Here is a 20,434-nt window from a genome sequence, read left to right on the forward strand (position 1 = left end):
ATTTCCTCATGGCCCTTGTTAGCTTTCCCTCAGAAGGCAGCCCACCCACTGGGAAGAACCATGAACAACTTCACTGACAGAAAAAGTTCTGCGGACAAACAGTGGAAACGGCTGCACAAAATGTGAATGTACTTAATGCCCCTCGGCACACTTAAAATGGTTAAGATGGCAATATGTTATGGGTATTTTACAATTTAAAAAATCAGTAAGAACCACGATGGGAGTGCCGACGATGCATCAGGCATCTTGCTCAGCGCTTTACACGCACCCTCTCATCTGGTGTCACTAGCTCCCTGCAGGCTTAAGTCACGACCCTACTGATGGACTTGGACACAACCTCAGAGAGGTTCAGTCACTTGCCCAAGGCCACACAGGGCCCGGCAGCAGGATCCTCAGCAGGCAGTCGGCGCTCGCGAACGGGTCCTGTAGACAGCAGGTTTTGCCCAAGTGCTGGCCCGCCGGACCCGAGAGTCTGCAATGCCTAGCTGGCCTCGGGCGCCGGGCAGCACAGGATTGGCCGCAGGGAGGGGGCGGGGCTCCCCGCGGTCGGGGGCGGGGCCGCTCCCGGCCGTAAATACGGCGCCACATGGCACTGGTTGGGGAGGCCCCGGGCGGTGCGGAGGGCGCAGGCGCACTGAGGGGGTGATCCTCGGCCTCCGTGGCCTCTCCGTGGGCCGCGATTTCTCGCGAGAAGAGGGGCGGGGGGCGGGGCCGGTGGGGGGGCGGCCTCGAGAGGGTCCGCCGTTCGTTAGGCGGTGGAGGCGCGAGCGGCGGCGCGAGGTGAGGTGAGAGGAGGTGAGGCGAGGGGCGCGCGAGGTGAGGCGAGGGACGCGGGGCGAGATGAGGGGCGCAGGGTGAGGTAAGGTGAGGCGAGGGGCGCGGGGCGGGGGTCCCGGCGGCGCGGCGGGTCCTGCCCCCTCAGCTGCCTGGGCGGGTCCGGCGCGGCTCCGGGCCGAGCCCCCGCGCCATCGCTGTGTGACCTTGGCCGGGCTCGCACCGTCTCTGAGCCCCGGTCCTGTGGGGATGAGGGAGACCTGGACGGGGCGTGGGGCGCCCGGCGCGCCGCCCATCCGCGGTGGGGCTCGCGGCTGTGGTCAGCTGCCGCCGTCGGGGCTGGTCCCCGCCCGTTTCTGGCCGCCCGGCATCGGCCCTGCAGGGGGGTCGGCGGCGGGGGGGGGGGGAAATCCTCCTTGCACGCTTGTCAGCTTCCCCGTTGGGCTCGTCGGGAGTGTGGAGGGAGGAGCAGGCGCGCGGGGTTCCAGGGAGCCCTTGGGGGGTCTCCGTGCGCGGGGACCGAGAGTGGACGCCCGGGCGCACGGGTCCCTCCACCAGCCTCGTGCAGGGGGGGAGCCCCCGCCCCGGTGCCCTGGCTCGCCCGAGGCCGTGGGCACTTCCCCGTCCCGCTGACCGCGGACCTGTGACTGCAGACCCGGCGGCTGCGGGCGCGTCCTGGAAGAGTACCACTCAGATGACCCTTTGCTCCAGAAGCAGCGAAAGGAAGCCATGTATTAGTCGCTAACAGTAGGACTTATATCTTCCATTCGGGCTCCTAGCCACCAAGACATGTCCCGCAAGCCGTTGGCTGGAGCCGAGGTTCCGTCTGGCGCGGAGCACAACAAGCCGTAGTGTTCCCGTGATTATTGAATTATTTATGTTATAATTCGACGCCGGAGAGACTCAGGAGACCCGGGATGAATGACAATGTGGGTTGGGGGCAGAGCGGATGCAAGCGCATCTTTGAGGGTACTGTCCCCACACGTGTGGGTCCGGGCAGGGGGCAGCTGGGAACCAGCTCAGCTGGTCCTCACTTGCCCCCAAACCAGGGCTCAGTTTAGCCCTTCTCTGTGAACACCTGGCTTTGGGAAGGTGACTCAGGGCTGGTGTCAGTGTGAAAAAGGAGATATTAGGAAAACTTTTTTTTTTTTTTTTTTTAGTGGTTTGAGAGGCGGCAGTTTTATTTATTTATTTATTTATTTGTCTGCCTCGGGTCTTCGTTACTGCGCGCGGGCTTACTCTAGCTGCAGCGAGCACTCTTCATTGCGGTGCGCGGGCTTCTCATTGCGGTGGCTTCTCTAGTTGTGGAGCACGGGCTCTATGCGTGCAGGCTTCAGTAGTTGTGGCGCGTGGGCTTCGGTAGTTGTGGCACATGGGCTTCAGTAGTTGTGGCACGTGGGCTCAGCAGTTGTGGCTCGCGGGCTCTAGAGTGCAGGCTCAGTAGTTGTGGTGCACGGGCTTAGTTGCTCCGCGGCATGTGGGATCTTCCCCAACCAGGGGTCGAACCCGTGTCCCTTGCATCGGCAGGGGGATTCTTAACCACTGCGCCACCAGGGAAGTCCGGGAAGACTTTTAAAAATTGAAGTTTAATTGATTAACGTTGTATAAGTTTAAGATGTGCGAAGTGTTGATTTGATACACATATATTGCAACATGATTACCACCAAAGTGTGACACCAAGGAAAGTGTTACCTGAAGGTAGCCCTACTGAGAATTTAGAGAGTGCCTGCATGGACATGCATGGATGTTCATTTTTCTTGCCAGATGGTTTATAAGACTTTGGGCTGTTATTTTCAGGCCAGCAGTACTGTTCACTGTTACTCACTCAGTGTGCACCTACTTCATTATCTGAGCAAACATTGAGCCTCTCATCATCTGTAAGATGCCAGGTTGGGCTAGATGCTGGTAATATGATTAGCCTGACTGTAATACCATGTGATTAGTGCTGTCATCTAGGTGTTTACAAAGTGTGAAGAAAGAGGGAGCAGCTAAACTTGTTTCTTGGTGTTGTAGAAGTTTTCCATAGTGGAGATGACATATGAGTTGGACCTTGAGAGACGAGTGAAGTTTGGGGAGAACATTCCAAGTGGAGGCAGCAGGGTATGTGGAGGCGTGGAAGTGAATGGGACGTTTGGGGGGAGGGAGCAGTGAGTCCCTGTGTTCATTGTGGGATGGGGTTTGAGGATTGAAATGGAGGCTAAGGCCAGAAAGAGGTTTCTGACCAAAGGGCCTTGAATGCTGTGCCGGGGAGTTTGGACTTTTATCCTTTCGGTGAGGAGTAGTCAAGGTTTTGGGTGGGATGTGAGAGATGCGTTTTAGGAGAGTAACACTAGTGAGAACAGAGGATAGATCCAGGGTATCAGGAGATGGAGACTGAGTTGGGTACATTTGAAGAGGGTGTGGGTCAGGACAGTGGCTGAGAGTTGAGAAGGGCGTCAGCTTGAAACAAGCAGGAGAATCCACAGTGCGATGGCACTCTGTGGGATGTGGTGAAAGGGAAAGGAAAAAGGCAAAAGTGACCAAGGTTTCTCACTTGGGTGCTGAGGACGGGGCTGGTACCTGAGATAAGGAATACTGGAGCAGGTTCGGAGAAGGAAGCATTTGATTTTTAGATTTGTAGAATTTGCAGTATTTGTGGGCCTTCCTGGATGAGATGTGCTCTTGGAGAGAAAGAATGTGTCCGGGGATGGAATCCTGGGGAATCCAGCCGGAAAGGGGTAGATGGCAGAAGAGAAGCATGTTGGATAGCTGACAGTGGAAATGCAGTTTACTGTCATTACCATACAGTCACCAAGGCTAGTGGGTGATTCTATTCTAGAAAGGTCTCAAGGCTGAACTGCCATGCCTGGATAAGAGACTGGTTATTGATAATAGTGAAACAAATGCTGCTAGTTGATAATTTTTTTTAAACTTACGTCTTTAGTTTCAATTTTTAGATTGTTTCTTTATCTTTTTCTTCAGAAAGTAGTGGTTAGTTTCACGCTTACTTAGTGGGTCTGTGGCTGCAGCCAGGGCTGATGGTTCTCCAGTCATTTGCCAACACATGTGCTTAATGATAACTGACTCAGTAACTCAATACTTCCTGTAGTTAACCAAGGTGGTGGTTTCTGTAACTGTTTAGAGAACTTTAAAAGTATTTCAGAGAGGAATAAGAAGCACCGGTTGCAGTTGAGTGGGGCAGAGGGGCTGGACTGCTGTACTGAACCCAAGAGGATGAAGCGAATGGAACCTGCTTGGCTCCCAGAACACTATCAGTTGGTACTTTTCCTTCCAGGCAGGAGAATGGAAGAGTCTTTGGGGAAAGTGAGTAGCCTGAGAAAGGACCTAAAAATAGTGACATCAGGGGGTCCACAGTAAGGAGGCCCAGTTGGATCACTCACTAATGAAGCTCATAATTAATAACCCCTTTCTAGGGTCCAGAGCTCCCAAGTTCTTTTAATCCCCTACCCCTTAAATAGGAATAGATAACCAAAGACAAGTGAAGAAACCTCTGATTTGGAAGATGGAGATCATAACACACACTTGGAAGCAATAGAGAGTGTGCAGGAAGCACACTTAAAAAGCATACTGTCACTAATACACACATGGAGATAGAAAATATTGCATGCAACAGACAAGAACAGGATGCTCTCTTTTTTTTTTAAAGGAGCATTCAGAAATCCAAAAAGATAACTCATGGATATAAAAAATACAGTGGAAGAGATAAAAAACTCAGTAGGTGAAAATGTTGAGAACTCAGGAAATACAACAGAAAAACAAAGAGATGGAAAATGAGAGAAAAAAAATTTCAGCAAGAAATAAAATGGGATAAAATCATCCACAAAATGATAAGGTAAATCCTAGAGCCAAAACTTTCTGCATTGAAGGGGCCCACTGAGTGACCAGCACCATGGATGAAAATGCAGGTATCCTTCACTCACCTGTCTATTCACTTCCCAATTTGGATATTCAGAGTGTGGGGAGCAAGTTTGTATAGGGAGGGATACCGAGTTTCTGATAGTGACTAGTAAGAGTTTGGGAAGCAGGTTTATTTGGAAGTGCATCTGAAGCTGTTTCAGAATTTGAATAGTGAGAGTTCACATGGCGAGAGAGACGTGCACACTCACTCCAAGACACGTTGTTGTGAAATTTCAGAACTCTGGACAAAAAAGATCATGCTAGCTTCTGAGAAAGAATAAAGACAGGCCACCAACAGGTCATCACGGGATGAAGCAGAATGGCTCCGAACCCATCTACAGGAACATTGGAAGCTGGGAGACAAGAGACCATTACTTTCAAAATTCTGAAGGAAAATATTTTCCACCTTGAATTCTAAACTCAGGCAAAGGAGGATATAATAAAGATATTTTCACAAATGCTCCAAAAATTTGTCTCATGTATTTTAAAGAAGTGACTGGCAGGCATACTCTCCCAGAATGAGGTGGTGAATCAGGAAAGACAGGCTAGAGGAGACAGGGTTATCCTCAGAGGAGAGGTGAAAAGAATCTGCTGGATGAGATGGAGAGGCTAGGATGCCAGCCAGGCCAGGCATTGGGCATGAGAGCAGGTATCTTGTGACGTGAGCCTCGAAGTTTCCTCAAAGAGATTTTTTGGGGAATGTGAAATTGATGGGGCACCTGATGCTCTGGAACATCTGGAGAGGAGATTTAGACAGTTGGCAGAGTTGGGGCTGTATTAGAGATTAAGTACATAGAAAGCAAAGCAAGCGAAAACACAAGACTGTTAACTAGTTCCAGGGAAAATAAGCCGTTGTGCAGGAAAGAAAGATAATTACCGTGTACTGCAAGGCTCAGCTGTGAATAGCCTTTGCGCAATGATAATAATTTATGTAAACATAGAATATTGCTCTAATTAAAATGATGATATGCCTGTCTGGAGGAGGCGTGGAGATGAGAAGGGCATGGTTGTTTGGAGGGCCCAGGGGAGGAACGAGAGACTACCTTTCTGCCAGCTGCCTGCCACCATTTGGGGAAGTCAGTACATGATGCTCAGGCTGAACCATCGGTTATCGCCCAGGGCTGTTGCTTAGAGGCAGGTGGTGACACCAAAAGATTCGGCTAAGAAGAATGAGAGAGAAAGATGGAGGTGGGTAATGAGAAAGAAAGGGACTGGGGACTGTGTGTGTAGTAAACTCCTGGGACAATTTAATCCTTTAGCATACATGCATAATGTTGATCAAAATAAAGACAAAGCAGTAAGCTTCCAACTCTGATGAAAGAAGAGGCCAGACTCTTGCCTGTTTTGTGTGCAGCTAGGTCACTCACCAGGCTGTCTTTCTTATCAGGGAGAGTTTACTTGTTCTTATTTCCTCTCCATTATTGTCGTTGTTCTCTGTATCCTGTCTCTTGCCTGTGGTCACATATCGGAGATTTGGTGCTTTCTTTAGCTTTTTTCTTTTCTTTTAACTTGTTATAAAGGAATTGTAAAACATATCCAAAAGTAGAGATAATAAGGACTTCTCTGGTGGTGCAGTGGTTAAGAATCTGCCTGCCAATGCAGGGGACACGGGTTTGAGCCCTGGCCTGGGAAGATCCCACATGCCACGGAGCAACTAAGCCCGTGCGCCACGGCTACTGAGCCTGCGCTCTAGAGCCCGAGAACCACAACTACCGAAGCCTGCGCGCCTAGAGCCCATGCTCCGCAAGGAGAGAAGCCACTGCAGTGAGAAGCCCGCACAGCGCGACAGAGTAGCCCCTGCTTGCCGCAACTAGAGAAAGCTCTCACACAGCAACAAAGACCCAACACAGCCAAAAATAAATAAATAAATAATATATTTTTAAAAAGTAGAGATAATAGTTTTATGAACTCTTTTTTACCTGTCACCCAGTTTCAGAAATTATGAAATCATGGTCAGTCATGTTCATCTGTTTTTGTTAGCATAACAACTCTTTATTGAGTACCTACTGTATGCCAAGCACTATTCATAGCCTTGAGGCTACAACTATGACAAACTTTGAAGGGTCAAGTACCTCCCTTCTAAAGTTTATATTCTAGTGCAGATAGACCATAAGCAAATAAACCAGTGAATATATAATATTGGAGGTAATGACAAATGACATGGAGAAAAAGCAGGTACGGAGGATGGGGCATGCAGGGTGGGGAGTGATCAGGGAAGCCCTCGCTGATGAGGTGAGCTTCAGGCGGAGATCAGAAGGAGGTGCCAGGTTGAGCCACGGGATTCCCTGGGTGTGTGCAGGCTAGGCAGTGGGAGCCTGCTTGGTGTAGCTGATGAGCAGCAAGGAGGCCACTGTGGCTAGAGTGGGGCCAGTGCCGGGGAGTAAAGGGGATGAGAGTGTGGGATCCCAGTCATATAGGGCTTGTCATGGGCCATTGTAAGGACTGGAAATGGGAAGCTGTTGGACTCCAAAGATTGGAGGGTTTTGAGCAGGGCCATGACATGATCTGACTTTTAGCAGAATAACCGTGGCTGCTGGGTTTAAAGAGGATAGTATGGGCAGGAGAGCGGAGGTGAGAGAACAAGTCGGATGCTGTTGCAGTAACACAGGTGAGAGCTGGTGGTGGCTTGGGGGGCGGGGTGCACAGAGGAGGTAGGGCAGTAGGGGGGTTAGGGTCTGCATATATTTGAAGGTAAAGCCCTAATCAGGTTCTTAAGCGAATCATAGTGAAATTTGTTATCTATTTTCCCTTGAAATAATTTCTTTGAGTTGACTTAACTCTGGGAAATGAGTTATTTGGATTCCAGAGTCAAATACCATGCAACAAATATTTGAGTGTTGCGAGGAATATAGAAGATATAGTAGACACGATCCCTGTCTCCTAAGAACTTGAAATCTAGTTTGGGAATATGGGACTGGTGTGCCTACACTAATACCCTGCCTACTTGTGAGGTACCGACGGGGCTTAGAGACCAGGGACGAAGACACCAATGTGAGCAGATAGCCAAGTGTGCTGTGGGCCACCTCTGTGGGAAGTTACTTTATTTCAAAGGCCAAGTTTGGGCTCAGTTTTCATTCAGGTCTTCTGGGACGGACATCAACCTTTCATTCTCATCAATGTGCCCATTTATTACTTATTTTTATTTGGATACACTGTCAGATTTAGTTCTCAGGGTTAACCGAATACAAGTGAAGTAATTTTATAAGCAAATAAACCCCCAGTGCTGGTGGCACGGAAGTGAAAATACACCTTACAATGGGGGTTTTAATCCAACACCAAAGCATCAGTTGCAGGGCTGGGCCATACAGGGTGCAGAGAGTAAATGTTGAGACCACTAACAAACTTTCCAAATTTCTGTTGACTACAGTCATGAGAACCTTAGTGAATTATTTGCCTTTGCAAAGCTGGAAAAGAAGTAGGTAGTTTCTGGTCTCTTTGCCAGTAGCATAAATGAATAAAACTTGAAACATTCTTGGACTTCTTTATTTTTTTTCCCTAACTTTAAATTTATTTATTTATTTTTGGCTGTGTTGGGTCTTCGTTTCTGTGCGAGGGCTTTCTCCAGTTGCGGCGAGCGGGGGCCACTCTTCATCGTGGTGCGCGGGCCTCTCCCGTTGCAGAGCACAGGCTCCAGACGCGCAGGCTCAGTAGTTGTGGCACACGGGCTCAGTAGTTGTGGCTCGCGGGCTCTAGAGTGCAGGCTCAGTAGTTGTGGCTCACGGGCTTAGTTGCTCCACGGCATGTGGGATCTTCCCAGACCAGGGCTCGAACCCGTGTCCCCTGCGTTGGCAGGCAGATTCTCAACCGCTGCGCCACCAGGGAAACCCCCTGGACTTCTTAGTGAAGGTCATGTCACTTGATTTAATGCTCAGAAGTTGGTTATTTGGACAAGGAAAAGCAAATTTTCTCAGAAATAAAGGTAATAAAAATTTGAGTGTCTAGAAAAACCAACCAATTCTGCATTAAATGTTTACTGTAGAGGCTGGTAGACTGTAGTGGTTGGGAAGGTAGGCTCTCAAATCAGTTGTTCAAATGCCAGCTCTGAACAGTTGTAGCTGTGTACACACTTGGGTAAGTTGCCTGGCTGTTTTGCCCTAACTTTATCACAATTACTGTGAGGATTAAATAAGTTAAGATATGCAAGGCCTATAACAGCAGTTTGGAAAACATATTAGCTATTGTTATTATTATAAAATTAATTGAAATCATAGCATTCTTCTTTGACTGCTGATAACTGGCTATTGGTAGAAAGCATGAGTAATAATAAAAATAATGTTATATTTATATGATACAAATATTTGAGGGCCAGATGAAATAGAAAGATAAATAAGGCCAGTGGTATAGTCTAAAGAACATGCTTTACTATTTTACAAAACACTTAGCTGTTATGTTCTCATTTTCGTCCTCTCAGTAGCTCCGGTTAGCAGAAAGACCTTGATTGTTCTTGTTTTATAGGTGAAGAATTGAAACTCACACTTGAAGAGATATCCCAGGCCACTCAGCAGAGACTGGACTTGGCCTCAGAATTCCTTTCCTTTTCTTCCCGATCTCCAAATGTCTGTGTAGGGCTTCAGTGCTGGTGTTTTTATCCTGTGTTGTAGCAATCAGTGACAGCTGGTTAGTTCATAGTGTTTGTGCTGAAGAGAAAAGTTTTAGCTTCTGGTGATTGACTTAATAAGACTGCTCACATTTTTTTCCCCTTGAAATCAGATGTATCGAGGTATAATTTACATGCAATAAAATGCACACATTTTAAGTGTAAAGTTCCATGAATGTGGACAGATATATCTATCTGTGTAACTACCACTACAAACAATATAATAGAACATTTCCATCACCCAGATTTCCTCCTGTCCCTTTGCAGTCTATGATTTCTGTCACTATTTTTGCCTTTTATAACCTTTGTATAAATGAAATCATGTGGTATGTACTCTTTTGTGTCTGGGTACTTTTGTTTAGTGTAATATCTGCAGGATTCATCCATGTTGTTGCATGTATTGATGTGTGAGTACGTGGTTCACTCGTTTTTATTGTTGAGTAGTTTTCCACTGAATGAGTACACCACAGCTTGTTTATTCATTCACTTGTTGATGGACCTCTGGGTTCTTTTCAGTTTGTAGCTATTTTGAGTAAAGCCACAATGAACATTCTTGTACAGATCTTTGTGTGGACAGTTATTTCATTCATGGATATTGTCTTTGATGTTGTATCTAAAAGGCATCACAATACGCAAGGTCATTTAGGTTATCTCCTGTGTTACCTTCTAGGAGTTTTATAGTTTTACATTTTACATTTAGGTCTATTATCCTTTTTTTTTTTTTTTTAATTTATTTATTTATGGCTGTGCTGGGTCTTCGTTTCTGTGCGAGGGCTTTCTCTAGTTGTGGCAAGCGGGGGCCACTCCTCATCGCGGGAGGTGCGCAGGCCTCTCACTATCGCAGCCTCTCTTGTTGCGGAGCACAGGCTCCAGACGTGCAGGCTCAGTAATTGTGGCTCACGGGCCCAGTTGCTCCGCGGCATGTGGGATCTTCCCAGACCAGGGCTCGAACCCGTGTCCCCTGCATTGGCAGGCAGATTCTCAATCACTGCACCACCAGGGAAGCCCCCTATTATCCATTTTGAGTTAGTTTTTTTGAAGGTCTGTGTCTAGATTGTTTTTTTTAATTTTTTTTTTTTTTACACATGATATCCATTTGTTCCAGTACCGTTTGTTGCAGAAACAGACTGTCTTTGCTCCCTTGTATTGCCTTTGCTCATTTGTTAAAAATAAGTTGACTATATGGGGGTCTATTTCGGAGCTATCTGTTCGGTTCTAGTGATCTACTTCTCCATTCTTTTGCCAATACCACACCATTTTGATTACTGAAGCATTATGGTAAATCTTGAAGTCAGGCGGCATCAGTCTTCCAGCTTTGTTCTTCTCCTTCAATATTGTGTTGGCTATTCTGGGTCTTTGGCTCCTACATATAAACTTTAGAAACAGTTTGTTGATATCCACAAAATAACTTGCTGGGATTTTGGTTGGGATTAATCTATAGATTAAGTTGGGAGGAACGGACATCTTGACAATATTGAGTCTTCCTGTCCTTTAGCACTTTGAACATGGAATATCTCTTCATTTCCTTAGTTCTTCTGATGATTTCATTCATCAGAATTTTATAGTTTTCCTCATATAGATCTTGTACATATTTTGTTAGATTTATACTAAGTGTTTTACTTTTGGGGGGGTGCTAACAAATGGAATTGTGTTTTTAATTTCAAATTCCACTTGTTCATTGCTGATATATAGGAAAGTGGTTGACTTTTTTTTTTTTTTATAGCTACTTTTATTTTATTTATTTATTTATTTATTTATTTTTGGCTGTGCTGGGTCTTCGGTTCGTGCGAGGGCTTTCTCTAGTTGCGGCAAGTGGGGGCCACTCTTCATCGCGGTGCGCGGGCCTTTCACTATCGCGGCCCCTCCCGTTGCGGGGCACAGGCTCCAGACGCGCAGGCTCAGTAGTTGTGGCTCACGGGCCCAGCTGCTCCGTGGCATGTGGGATCTTCCCAGACCAGGGCTCGAACCCGTGTCCCCTGCATTAGCAGGCAGATTCTCAACCACTGCGCCACCAGGGAAGCCCGGTTGACTTTTGTTTATTAACCTTGTGTCCTGCAAACTTGCTATAATCACTTGAGCCCGTAAAATTTTATAATTGAAAAAGTATTGATAATCTAAGATTTGTATATCATATTTTGATGGTCAGTTTGGTCTTTAAATAGAGTCTCTAAGCTTTATTACAGAACATCTACTGTTATGGATCTTACAGAACCTTCCAGGAGGTTAAAAATCTGCTTGATATTTTTTAATACAATCTTTTTGACTTTTTGAAAGTCTCAGCATAAAAAAAAACTAGTCTGTATGCAAAAAAAGTTGACATCAATTTTTTTCATAATAGCCAAAAAGGAGAGCTAACTCCAAAGTTCATCAGTTGGTAAATGGATAAACAGATAGTGGTATATCCATATAGTGGGGTACTGCCCAGCAATGACACAAGCAACAACTTGGACAAATCTCAAAAGCATCTTCCTAAGAGAAGGAAGCCAAATACAAGAGGCTACTTCCTGTATAATTCCATTTATGTGACATTCTAGAAAGGGCAGAACTATAGAACAGAAAACTGATTGGTAGCTGCCTGGAGCTGGGCGTTGGGGAAGGATAAGGGAACTTTGGGGGATGATGAAGATGTTCTATATCTTAATTATAGTGTACATTTGCCCAAATGTATCAGACTGTACAGTTAAAAAGAGTGCGTTTTATTGTGTATAAATCATACCTCAATAAACCTGACTTAAAAAGGAAAAAAAAGCGAGGTGCTAAAGTGATTTAATCAGGAAAGAACCGTCTTTTAAACAAATGGTGCTGGAATAACAGGCTATCTCTATGGGAAAAAAATGAATCTCGGCCTCTCCCTCTGGAATACTTGTATTGGATAGTGGCTGAAATTCTCTGCATTTAACATTCCTTTCCACCATGGTAGATACATTAATTTCCATTTATTACCACCCACTGTTTAATTCTCACTGGTTTGATCACTTGTATCTATAATGTGTAGTAAATACACACACACACACACACAAACCCCAGTCCATATGACAAAATAAATATTGGTATATTAGTGAGGGTTCTCCAAAGACATAGAACCAATAAGGTATGTGTGTGTGTGTAAAGAGACTTATCATGAGGAATTGGCTCACAGGGTCACGGAAGCTGAGCAGCTCAGACCCAGGAGAGCTGCTGGTGTGCTCCAGTCTGAGTCTGAAGGCCTGAGAACCAGGAAGACTTCTGGTGAGACTTCTAGTACTCGTCCAAGTCTGAAGGCATGATACCGGTGTCCCAGCTCCAAGACAGTCGGGTGGAGAGAGGGAATTCTCTCTTCCTCTGCCATTTTGTTCTATTTAGGCTTTCAACAAATCGGATGAGGCTAACCCACACTGGGGAGGGCCGTCTGCTTTACTCAGCCTACCGATTCAAACATTAATCTCCTCCAGAAACACCCTCACAGATGTACCCAGAATGTGTGACCAACTACCTGGGCAGCCATAGCTCAGTCAAGTTGACACGTAAAATTAACCAGCATATACCACCTGACCTTTTTGTACTGTAGTTGTCAGTTCTGCTATCAAATTTTGGGAAGTGCCCTTATACGGGTCTTAGTATGAGTCTGGTCTTGTGGCCCTCTATTCTAGATATGTCAGGATGACACACATCTGAGCGTGAGGGAGGTCAGCCCTCAGCTTTCTGCTGCACACCACCCCATCTTCCTGGATTCTTGCCTGCTATTGGTGTGAAGGCTCCTTGAGACCAGCAGCCTTATGTGGGCGGCCAGCATGGGGTGCTTGCTTCCTGGGGCTGCCAAGCTACCCCTGGCATCATACCCTGCCATGTGTGAGAAGAAATGTTTAACAACCCCACCTTGAGCTAAGAAACAACTCTGCCTAGCCACAGTGTTTTGGTTTAAACCCAACCTAATTCTTTCATCAGTAGTGTTTACAAGGGCCTTTGACAAAACCCTTGTAGAAAACCAGCCCCCCAAAGATGAAACTTCTGGATAGACTTTGTCAGTTCTGTTGCTGCGGGCAGAAGCCTGAGACTGATATGCATCAGCCAATCGTAGATCACTTCCTCTGTGAAGGTTCTTCTTGCTCTGCTTCTTCAAGACTTCTGGGGCTTTTTGTTGACTGCGTTTTGAAATAGTGGGAGATTTATGTTCGGAAACAATGCCCTTATTTTTGAATGAAAAATTATGAGGTCATCGTTGTTCCCTGACATGTTTTTTTTTTTTTTTAAAGTAATCTTTTATTTATTTATTTATTTTTATAGTTTTTTTTTTGGCTGTGTTGGGTCTTCGTTTCTGTGCGAGGGCTTTCTCTAGTTGCGGCAAGCGGGGGCCACTCTTCATCACGGTGCGCGGGCCTCTCACTATCGCAGCCTCTCTTGTTGCGGAGCACAGGCTCCAGACGTGCAGGCTCAGTAGTTGTGGCTCACGGGCCTAGTTGCTCCGCGGCATGTGGGATCTTCCCAGACCAGGGCTCGAACCCATGTCCCCTGCATTAGCAGGCAGATTCTCAACCACTGCGCCACCAGGGAAGCCCCCCCGACATGTTTTTGAAGCAGTCTTCGGTTCTCAGCCTGGCTTTCCCCACTGTGCTGCTCTCACCCCCAGAAGACAAGGAAGTGTTACCCATATTGTCCAGCTTGAGCTGCCCAGGCACCTGGGCCAGAAATTCCTAGATGTCCTACTCCCTTTTAAAAAGTAAAACTTGTTGCTGGCGATGCTGTGTGGCAGTCTTGACTCTATTCTCCACTCTTCCGAGAAACTGGGAACTTGTGCTCCGTGCATATTTTAGAGTAGCCACAGTCCTTTCTTCTCAAAGTACTGCTCTCACAGGCCATTTAATAGACTCGGCCAGTCTTGTTTCCATGCTGCTTTTGTGGCATGTTTGAGGTTAGAAATGACAACACAAAGGACTGCCCTGTTCCTTGATGTTAAAAATGAACCATGGCCTCAGCTTCATCGGTAAATGCTGCCTCATCTTGGTGTGTAGGCGCTCATCCCCTTGATTTAGAAAGGCCTGGAAGGGGCTGTGACGTGGCAGGACTCCAGGGCAAGACAAGGCTCCTGGGACCAGTCTCCCCACTGAATAACCGGACAGGGTTTTGGCTGTCCCAGGGGAAGACATGTCTTGCTTTTGTGCAATAGCCCCCCAATTATAAATTTTTAAACCTTTGTTTGCTTAATAAGCAAATTGCAGGTAAAGTCGGCTTGTGGAGCTTTTGCACAAGGTTGTAGGGGTAACTTGTGGCTTCGGCAGCAGGCTCCAAGTTTAGCCTCTGTTACAGCTCTCTACCATATTTAGCTTTGTTTATTTTTTACACACTGTCCTACATTTGCCTTATTCATTCAACAGTACCTCTTGGAAATTCCTCCAAGTCCACTGTTACAGCTCTAATTCATTTTTTTCCCTCCAATTTGTTTTTATTGTGGTAAAATACACGTAACATAAAATTTACCACCTTAACCATTTTTAAGTGTACAGTTCAGTGACATCAAGCATATTCATATTGTTGTGCAACCATCACCATCATCCATTTCCAGAACTCATTTTATCTTCCCAAACTGAGACTCTGTCCCCATTAAACACTAACTCCCCATCCCCCTCCACAGCCCCTGGCCCCCACCTTCTACTTTCTGTCTCTATGAATTTGACTCCTCCAGGGACCTCATATAAGTGGAATCACACACTATTTGTCCTTTTCTGTGACTGGCTTATTTCACTGAGCATCATGTCTTCAAGTTTCATCTATGTTGTAGCAGGTGTCAGAATTTCCTTCCTTTTAAGGCTGAATAATAATCTATTGTATGGATGGAGCACATTTTGTTTATCCATTCACCCATCGATGGACATGGGTTGCTTCCACCTTTTGGCTACTGTGAGTAATGCTGCTGTGAACATGGGTGTACAAATATCTCTTCAAGACCCTGCTTTCAATTCTTGTGGGTATAGACCCAGAAGTGGAATTGCTGGATCACATGGTAACTTTATATGGCAATTCTATTTCTAATTTTTTGAGGAACCTCTATACTATTTACGCAGTGACTGCACCATTTTACATTCCCATTAACAGTGTACAAGGGTTTCACCTTCTTCTCTTCCTCACCAGTACTTATTATTTTCTGGTTTGGGTTTTTTTGTTTTTGTTTTTGTTTTCAGTAGCCATCTTGGTGGGTGTGAGGTGGTGTCTCCTGTGGTCTTGATTTGCATTTTTCTAATGATTAGTGACATTGAGCATCTTTTCATGTGCTGATTGGCCTCAGTTTCTCAACTGTAAGAGGATTATGCTGCACCCCTGCCCCAGATGGTGTGCAGAGGGCCTGCAGTAACATACGTGTGTAAAATGTGCATCTTAGTGCCTGACACACAGTAAGAGGTCGATAAATGGCAGCTGCTATTAAGAAGATGTTATCAATATATAGTAATTATCCAAAAAATATTTGACCATGTCTTTTCCTTGCAATTAAATTGAAGTCTTATTAAATTATTAGTAAAGAGAGTCAGAGTTTTTACAAAACGTTGTAGGCACTGGCATTTATTAATGTGCATATACTACCTTTTGGCTGAAAAATAAGTCAAGGTATTTAGGTTATCAGGCCAGGTAGTTCTGGTACTTAGCATTATAAGCATGTGGCCGATAGCACGATCCTTGATCTGTGGCTATGCCTGTGTCCACAAGATGTAACTGTGATGCTGCGTCATCTCTACTCTGTTTATTAGTCTTGATCTTAAAATTGAAAACTGATCTCTTAAATCACTTGACATTTTAAGTTACTTTTTCCCTTTGCTGCTTTCTCAGCCTTTGGCAAACTTTTTTTTTTTAATATGGTTTCACTTCATCTTTATAAACTGTTCGCCCTTGCACATCCTTGAGAAGGGATGGTCTTGAAAACTTTAATGACATGGGTGCTTATGATCTAGTTTTAAAAATAGGCTGTAAAATTGTGTGATCCTAACCATTACCATTAAAAGGGTATTAAAAGCTGTTGCAGTGTTGCTTGTTCTTATTCCACTCACACCCACGACCCACTCTAAGGGAATGAGCTAAAGTACCAGCAGCAGTTGTGCAAGAGACAGAAGGATATTTCACCTGTAATCCTGTTTCCTGTTTCATGATGTTTGTAGTGTGGTTATTACCTTTATAATGTGTAATAATTATATAATAAATATATAACATACAATAAATATCTAGCTGTGTGACTCTAGCACATGGCCGACAACCCTGAGTGGGTGAGAGGAGGTGTGATCGCCGCCCCTCAGGGTAGGGGTCACCAGATTTTTCTGCTCTTCCTTTTTCCGTGGGAGCACATGACGAGGTCTTAGCGCTCAGGAAACACTACATGAAGGTGACGATGACCAGAGAACGTACTCTTCTCTGTCAGATGGTCGTTTCAGCTCCTTTGGTGTAAAAGCCCACACCACCCTTTGTCTGCTGACCTGTTTACCATAAGTACGTATTACTTTTTCCATTTAAAAAAAGTGAATTAAGGGCTTCCCTGGTGGCGCAGTGGTTGAGAGTCTGCCTGCTAGTGCAGGGGACACGGGTTCGAGCCCTGGTCTGGGAAGATCCCACATGCCGCGGAGCAACTGGGCCCGTGAGCCACAACTGCTGAGCCTGCGCGTCTGGAGCCTGTGCTCCGCAACAGGAGAGGCCGCGATAGTGAGAGGCCCGCGCAACGCGATGAAGAGTGGCCCCCGCTTGCCACAACTAGAGAAAGCCCTCGCACAGAAACAAAGACCCAACACAGCCAAAAAATAAATATAAAAATAAATTAAAAAAAAAAAAAAAAAGTGAATTAAGAGGAAACACAGCTGCAGAGGTGGACAGAGACTGCACCCAAATTTCCGCCTAATGAACTTTTAGGTTCATTTTATGAAAATGTATTAGATACCAGGTACATAGTCGAATGCATACGAGGAATATAGACTCAGAAGTGTACACTGGGAGATGTCCCAGAGGGTGCACAATGCGGGACCCTCCCCTAGAACACCCCAAGACGTGCTCCGTCTGTCTGTGCCCCGATGCCTGCAGTGATAGAAGTCCTAGTATGGCTTAAAAAACAGCCCGTTCTGGGTTTTGGCCCACTTATAATTATTAGTGTTCTTTCCTTAGGCTCGACTCAGTTTCTGAGTTGTATCTTCTGAAGCTGCTCTCTCTCCCACGTGACAACCCTCCAGGTAGCTGAAGCCCCGACACGAATCTCACTTCCAGCCTGCACAGCCCCTCCTCGTGCAGGTGCTGTGGACCAGGAGGCTGAGAGCTGGCAGAAGCCCGCACCGCTCACAGCACGCTGTCGGCCTCACACGGGGGCCCGTCTCAAGTGTTTGTTTGGATGACGTGTGCACGGAAGAAGGGGTTTGGGCGGGAGAAGGGGTGAGTTCAGCATTGCACTGAGCTTTAACTTTCTTGTTACCATGTTTTGTTTCGCTGCGCCTCTCCTTTCATTCTCACACCCACTCTTCACGAGGGTCTGCGTTCCCACCCGGGGGCTGGTCTGGGTCCGGCCTCTCCCTTTCAGTGCGGTGGTAAGGGATCTCCTCTCCGTCACACTCACCCTCTGGGCCTTCCTAAGCCTCCTGGGTCACATCACCTGGAGAAGCTGAAGCTCCCCATCAGGCAGCCCCCCAGAGTCCACCTCACGGAGGGTGGAGGAGGGAGGGAAAAGCAGGGCCACTGGGTCTGAGACGGCAGCAGGCACCATCCTATCAGGACCGCAGGCTGCGAGAGGACCTTAACCTTTAACTTGGCTTCTGTTGCCTTCCAGCTTCCTCGGAGGGCAGCGTCTGGTCTCTACAGGAAGCTGAAGTGAAAGGATCCGGGGAAGACGGCCCCGCATCCATGGACACAATGACCAAAAGTCGGTTCTTCCGCCTGTGGCTGGTCTTGGGGTCCGTCTTCATGATCCTCCTGATCATCGTGTACTGGGACAACATGGGCACCGCCCACTTCTACCTGCACACTTCCCTCTCCAGGCCTCATATCCTGGAGCCCTTCCCCAGCCCCAAGCCGGGGGACGGGAAGTATTTCACCGCCAGCATTGAGGAGATTTTGGAGAAGCTCCTCAGTGCTCATGCGAAGCAGAACGTCCTTCTGGGTAAAAAGGTGGAGCAGCCCTCCCTGCTGGCCTCCAGCAAGCCTGTGCTCAGCAACATGGAAGAGAGTGTGAGGGGCTACGACTGGTCCAGCCACGACACCCAGCAGAGCCCGGACCCGGACAGGCGGCAGGCCGAACGGAGGAGCGTGCTGAGGGGGTTCTGCGCCAACGCCAGCTTTGTGTTCCCCACCAAGGAGCGCTCTTTCGATGACATTCCCAACTACGAGCTGAATCACCTCATCGTGGACGACCGCCACGGGGTCATCTACTGCTACGTGCCCAAGGTGGCCTGCACCAACTGGAAGCGCGTGATGATCGTCCTGAGCCAGAGCCTCTCGGACCAGGGCACGCCCTACCGTGACCCCCTGGACATCCCCCGGGAGTACGTCCACAACTCCAGCACCCACCTGACTTTCAACAAGTTCTGGCGCCGCTACAGGAAGTTCTCCCGCCACCTCATGAAGGTTAAACTGAAAAAGTACACCAAGTTCCTGTTCGTGCGGGACCCCTTCGTCCGCCTCATCTCGGCCTTCCGCAGCAAGTTCGAGCTGGAGAACGAAGAGTTCTACCAGAAGTTCGCCATCCCCATGCTGAAGATGTACTCCAACCACACCAGCCTGCCCAAGTCGGTCAGCGAGGCCTTCAGTGCAGGCCTCAAGGTGTCCTTCGCCAACTTCATCCAGTACCTGCTGGACCCTCACACCGAGAAGCTGGCGCCCTTCAACGAGCACTGGAGGCAGGTGCACCGCCTCTGCCACCCCTGCCAGATAGACTATGACTTTGTGGGGAAACTGGAGACCCTGGACCAGGATGCCACCCAGCTGCTCCGGCTTCTCAAGGTGGACAAGCTGCTCCAGTTCCCCCCGAGTTACCGGAACAGAACTGCCAGCAGCTGGGAGGAAGGCTGGTTTGCCAAAATTCCCCTGGCCTGGAGGCAGCAACTTTACAAACTCTATGAAGCCGATTTTGTCCTCTTTGGCTACCCCAAGCCTGAACATCTACTTAGAGACTGAAGGCGTTAGGGGAAAATCCTGAACACCAAAAAAAAAAAAAAGTGCTTGTGTTGTTACTTTAAACCCGAATGAAGGGCCTGTGGTACCGCGAGCATCTCCCGGAGGATGGAGCAATGCGTTGCCACATATATTTTTATATGGCTTTGTTTCTCCTGGTGTGACACATCGCAGAATTCCACAGTGCTCCTGTTGGCGAGTCAGCTGGAAACACCTGGAACTGACCACACCCACGCTCTAGTTTGTAAAATACCCTATGATTTTGCAGTCTAGACTTGCTGTTTACTCCCTCCCTATATTCACTGAGTACTGTGTTAATATTGTTTTTTAAGATTAATATATTTCAGATATTTAATATGAAAAGTGGAGAAGGAAATGGTGGAGTAAAAGGTTACATCTGCTCCTTCTGCCTGCGCTTGTGGTTACTTCGTTGGAGCGACAGATGCTCATTAAGGGGCTCCAAGCGACGTAATGGCTGACGCTTAGGCCTCAGAATCTCGATTTCAGGAAGGGAGGGTTCATGGCTGTCTTCAGCAAAAAGGAGGAACTTGAATTTGAGATCAGGCGTTAACTGTGTTTGTGCAAGGGTAGCAGACAAATCCTTCAAAAGTGAAAGCTCTCTTATTAGGTGATACACGTGAAAAGGAAGGCTGTGAATAAGGGTTTCATACTTGAGATCATATCGAAGGTAAATCGTACATCCAGGTCACAGTCACAGAGGCTGGATTTTCACTCCAGCTGCCTCCTTTAATTTGCCAGTCACGGACGTAAGGGTTTGCAGTAGCAGGGACGGTGTGGTAGGAGTTCATCCCTAGAATGCGTCCCCAGCATCAGCAGGGCGAGGCTCAGGTGGGAGTCTTGTTGCCAAGCTGGCTGGTTCGGTTCAGCTTCAGGGACGTTCCCTCGAGGACGTGACTGACCCAGGGATCTTTGTGTTCGATGGCCCTGCCTTGGTGAAGGTGTCTGCTGGTCCAGGAAGGCTCTTTCTGAACATCTGGTTCAAATTCCTTTGCAGGTTTTGCTCTGAACCCGTAATTGGTGAGAAGCGTGTGGTCATTTCGTGGC

The 20,434-nt window shown here is 47.2% G+C and overlaps 1 protein-coding gene across 9 annotated transcripts; it reads left to right on the forward strand.

The window, feature by feature from the left end:
* Positions 1-698: 698 nt before the first annotated feature.
* Positions 699-19,770, forward strand: CHST12 (carbohydrate sulfotransferase 12). 9 transcript variants are annotated; one of them, XM_057530239.1, is made up of 3 exons: positions 699-780; positions 17,443-17,638; positions 18,030-19,770. In XM_057530239.1, the coding sequence occupies exon 3, from the start codon at positions 18,104-18,106 to the stop codon at positions 19,370-19,372; it is 1,269 nt and encodes a 422-aa protein (XP_057386222.1). In that variant the 5' UTR covers positions 699-780; positions 17,443-17,638; positions 18,030-18,103; the 3' UTR covers positions 19,373-19,770. The 9 variants fall into 9 exon arrangements, with proteins under 9 accessions (XP_057386222.1, XP_057386217.1, XP_057386225.1 ...); XM_057530234.1 differs by having other exon boundaries at positions 705-780; positions 17,378-17,638; XM_057530236.1 differs by having other exon boundaries at positions 717-795; positions 17,378-17,638.
* The last annotated feature ends 664 nt before the right edge of the window (positions 19,771-20,434 follow it).

The sequence above is a fragment of the Balaenoptera acutorostrata genome, chromosome 15 (genome assembly GCF_949987535.1).
Source record: "Balaenoptera acutorostrata chromosome 15, mBalAcu1.1, whole genome shotgun sequence".
Lineage (NCBI taxonomy): Eukaryota > Metazoa > Chordata > Mammalia > Artiodactyla > Balaenopteridae > Balaenoptera > Balaenoptera acutorostrata.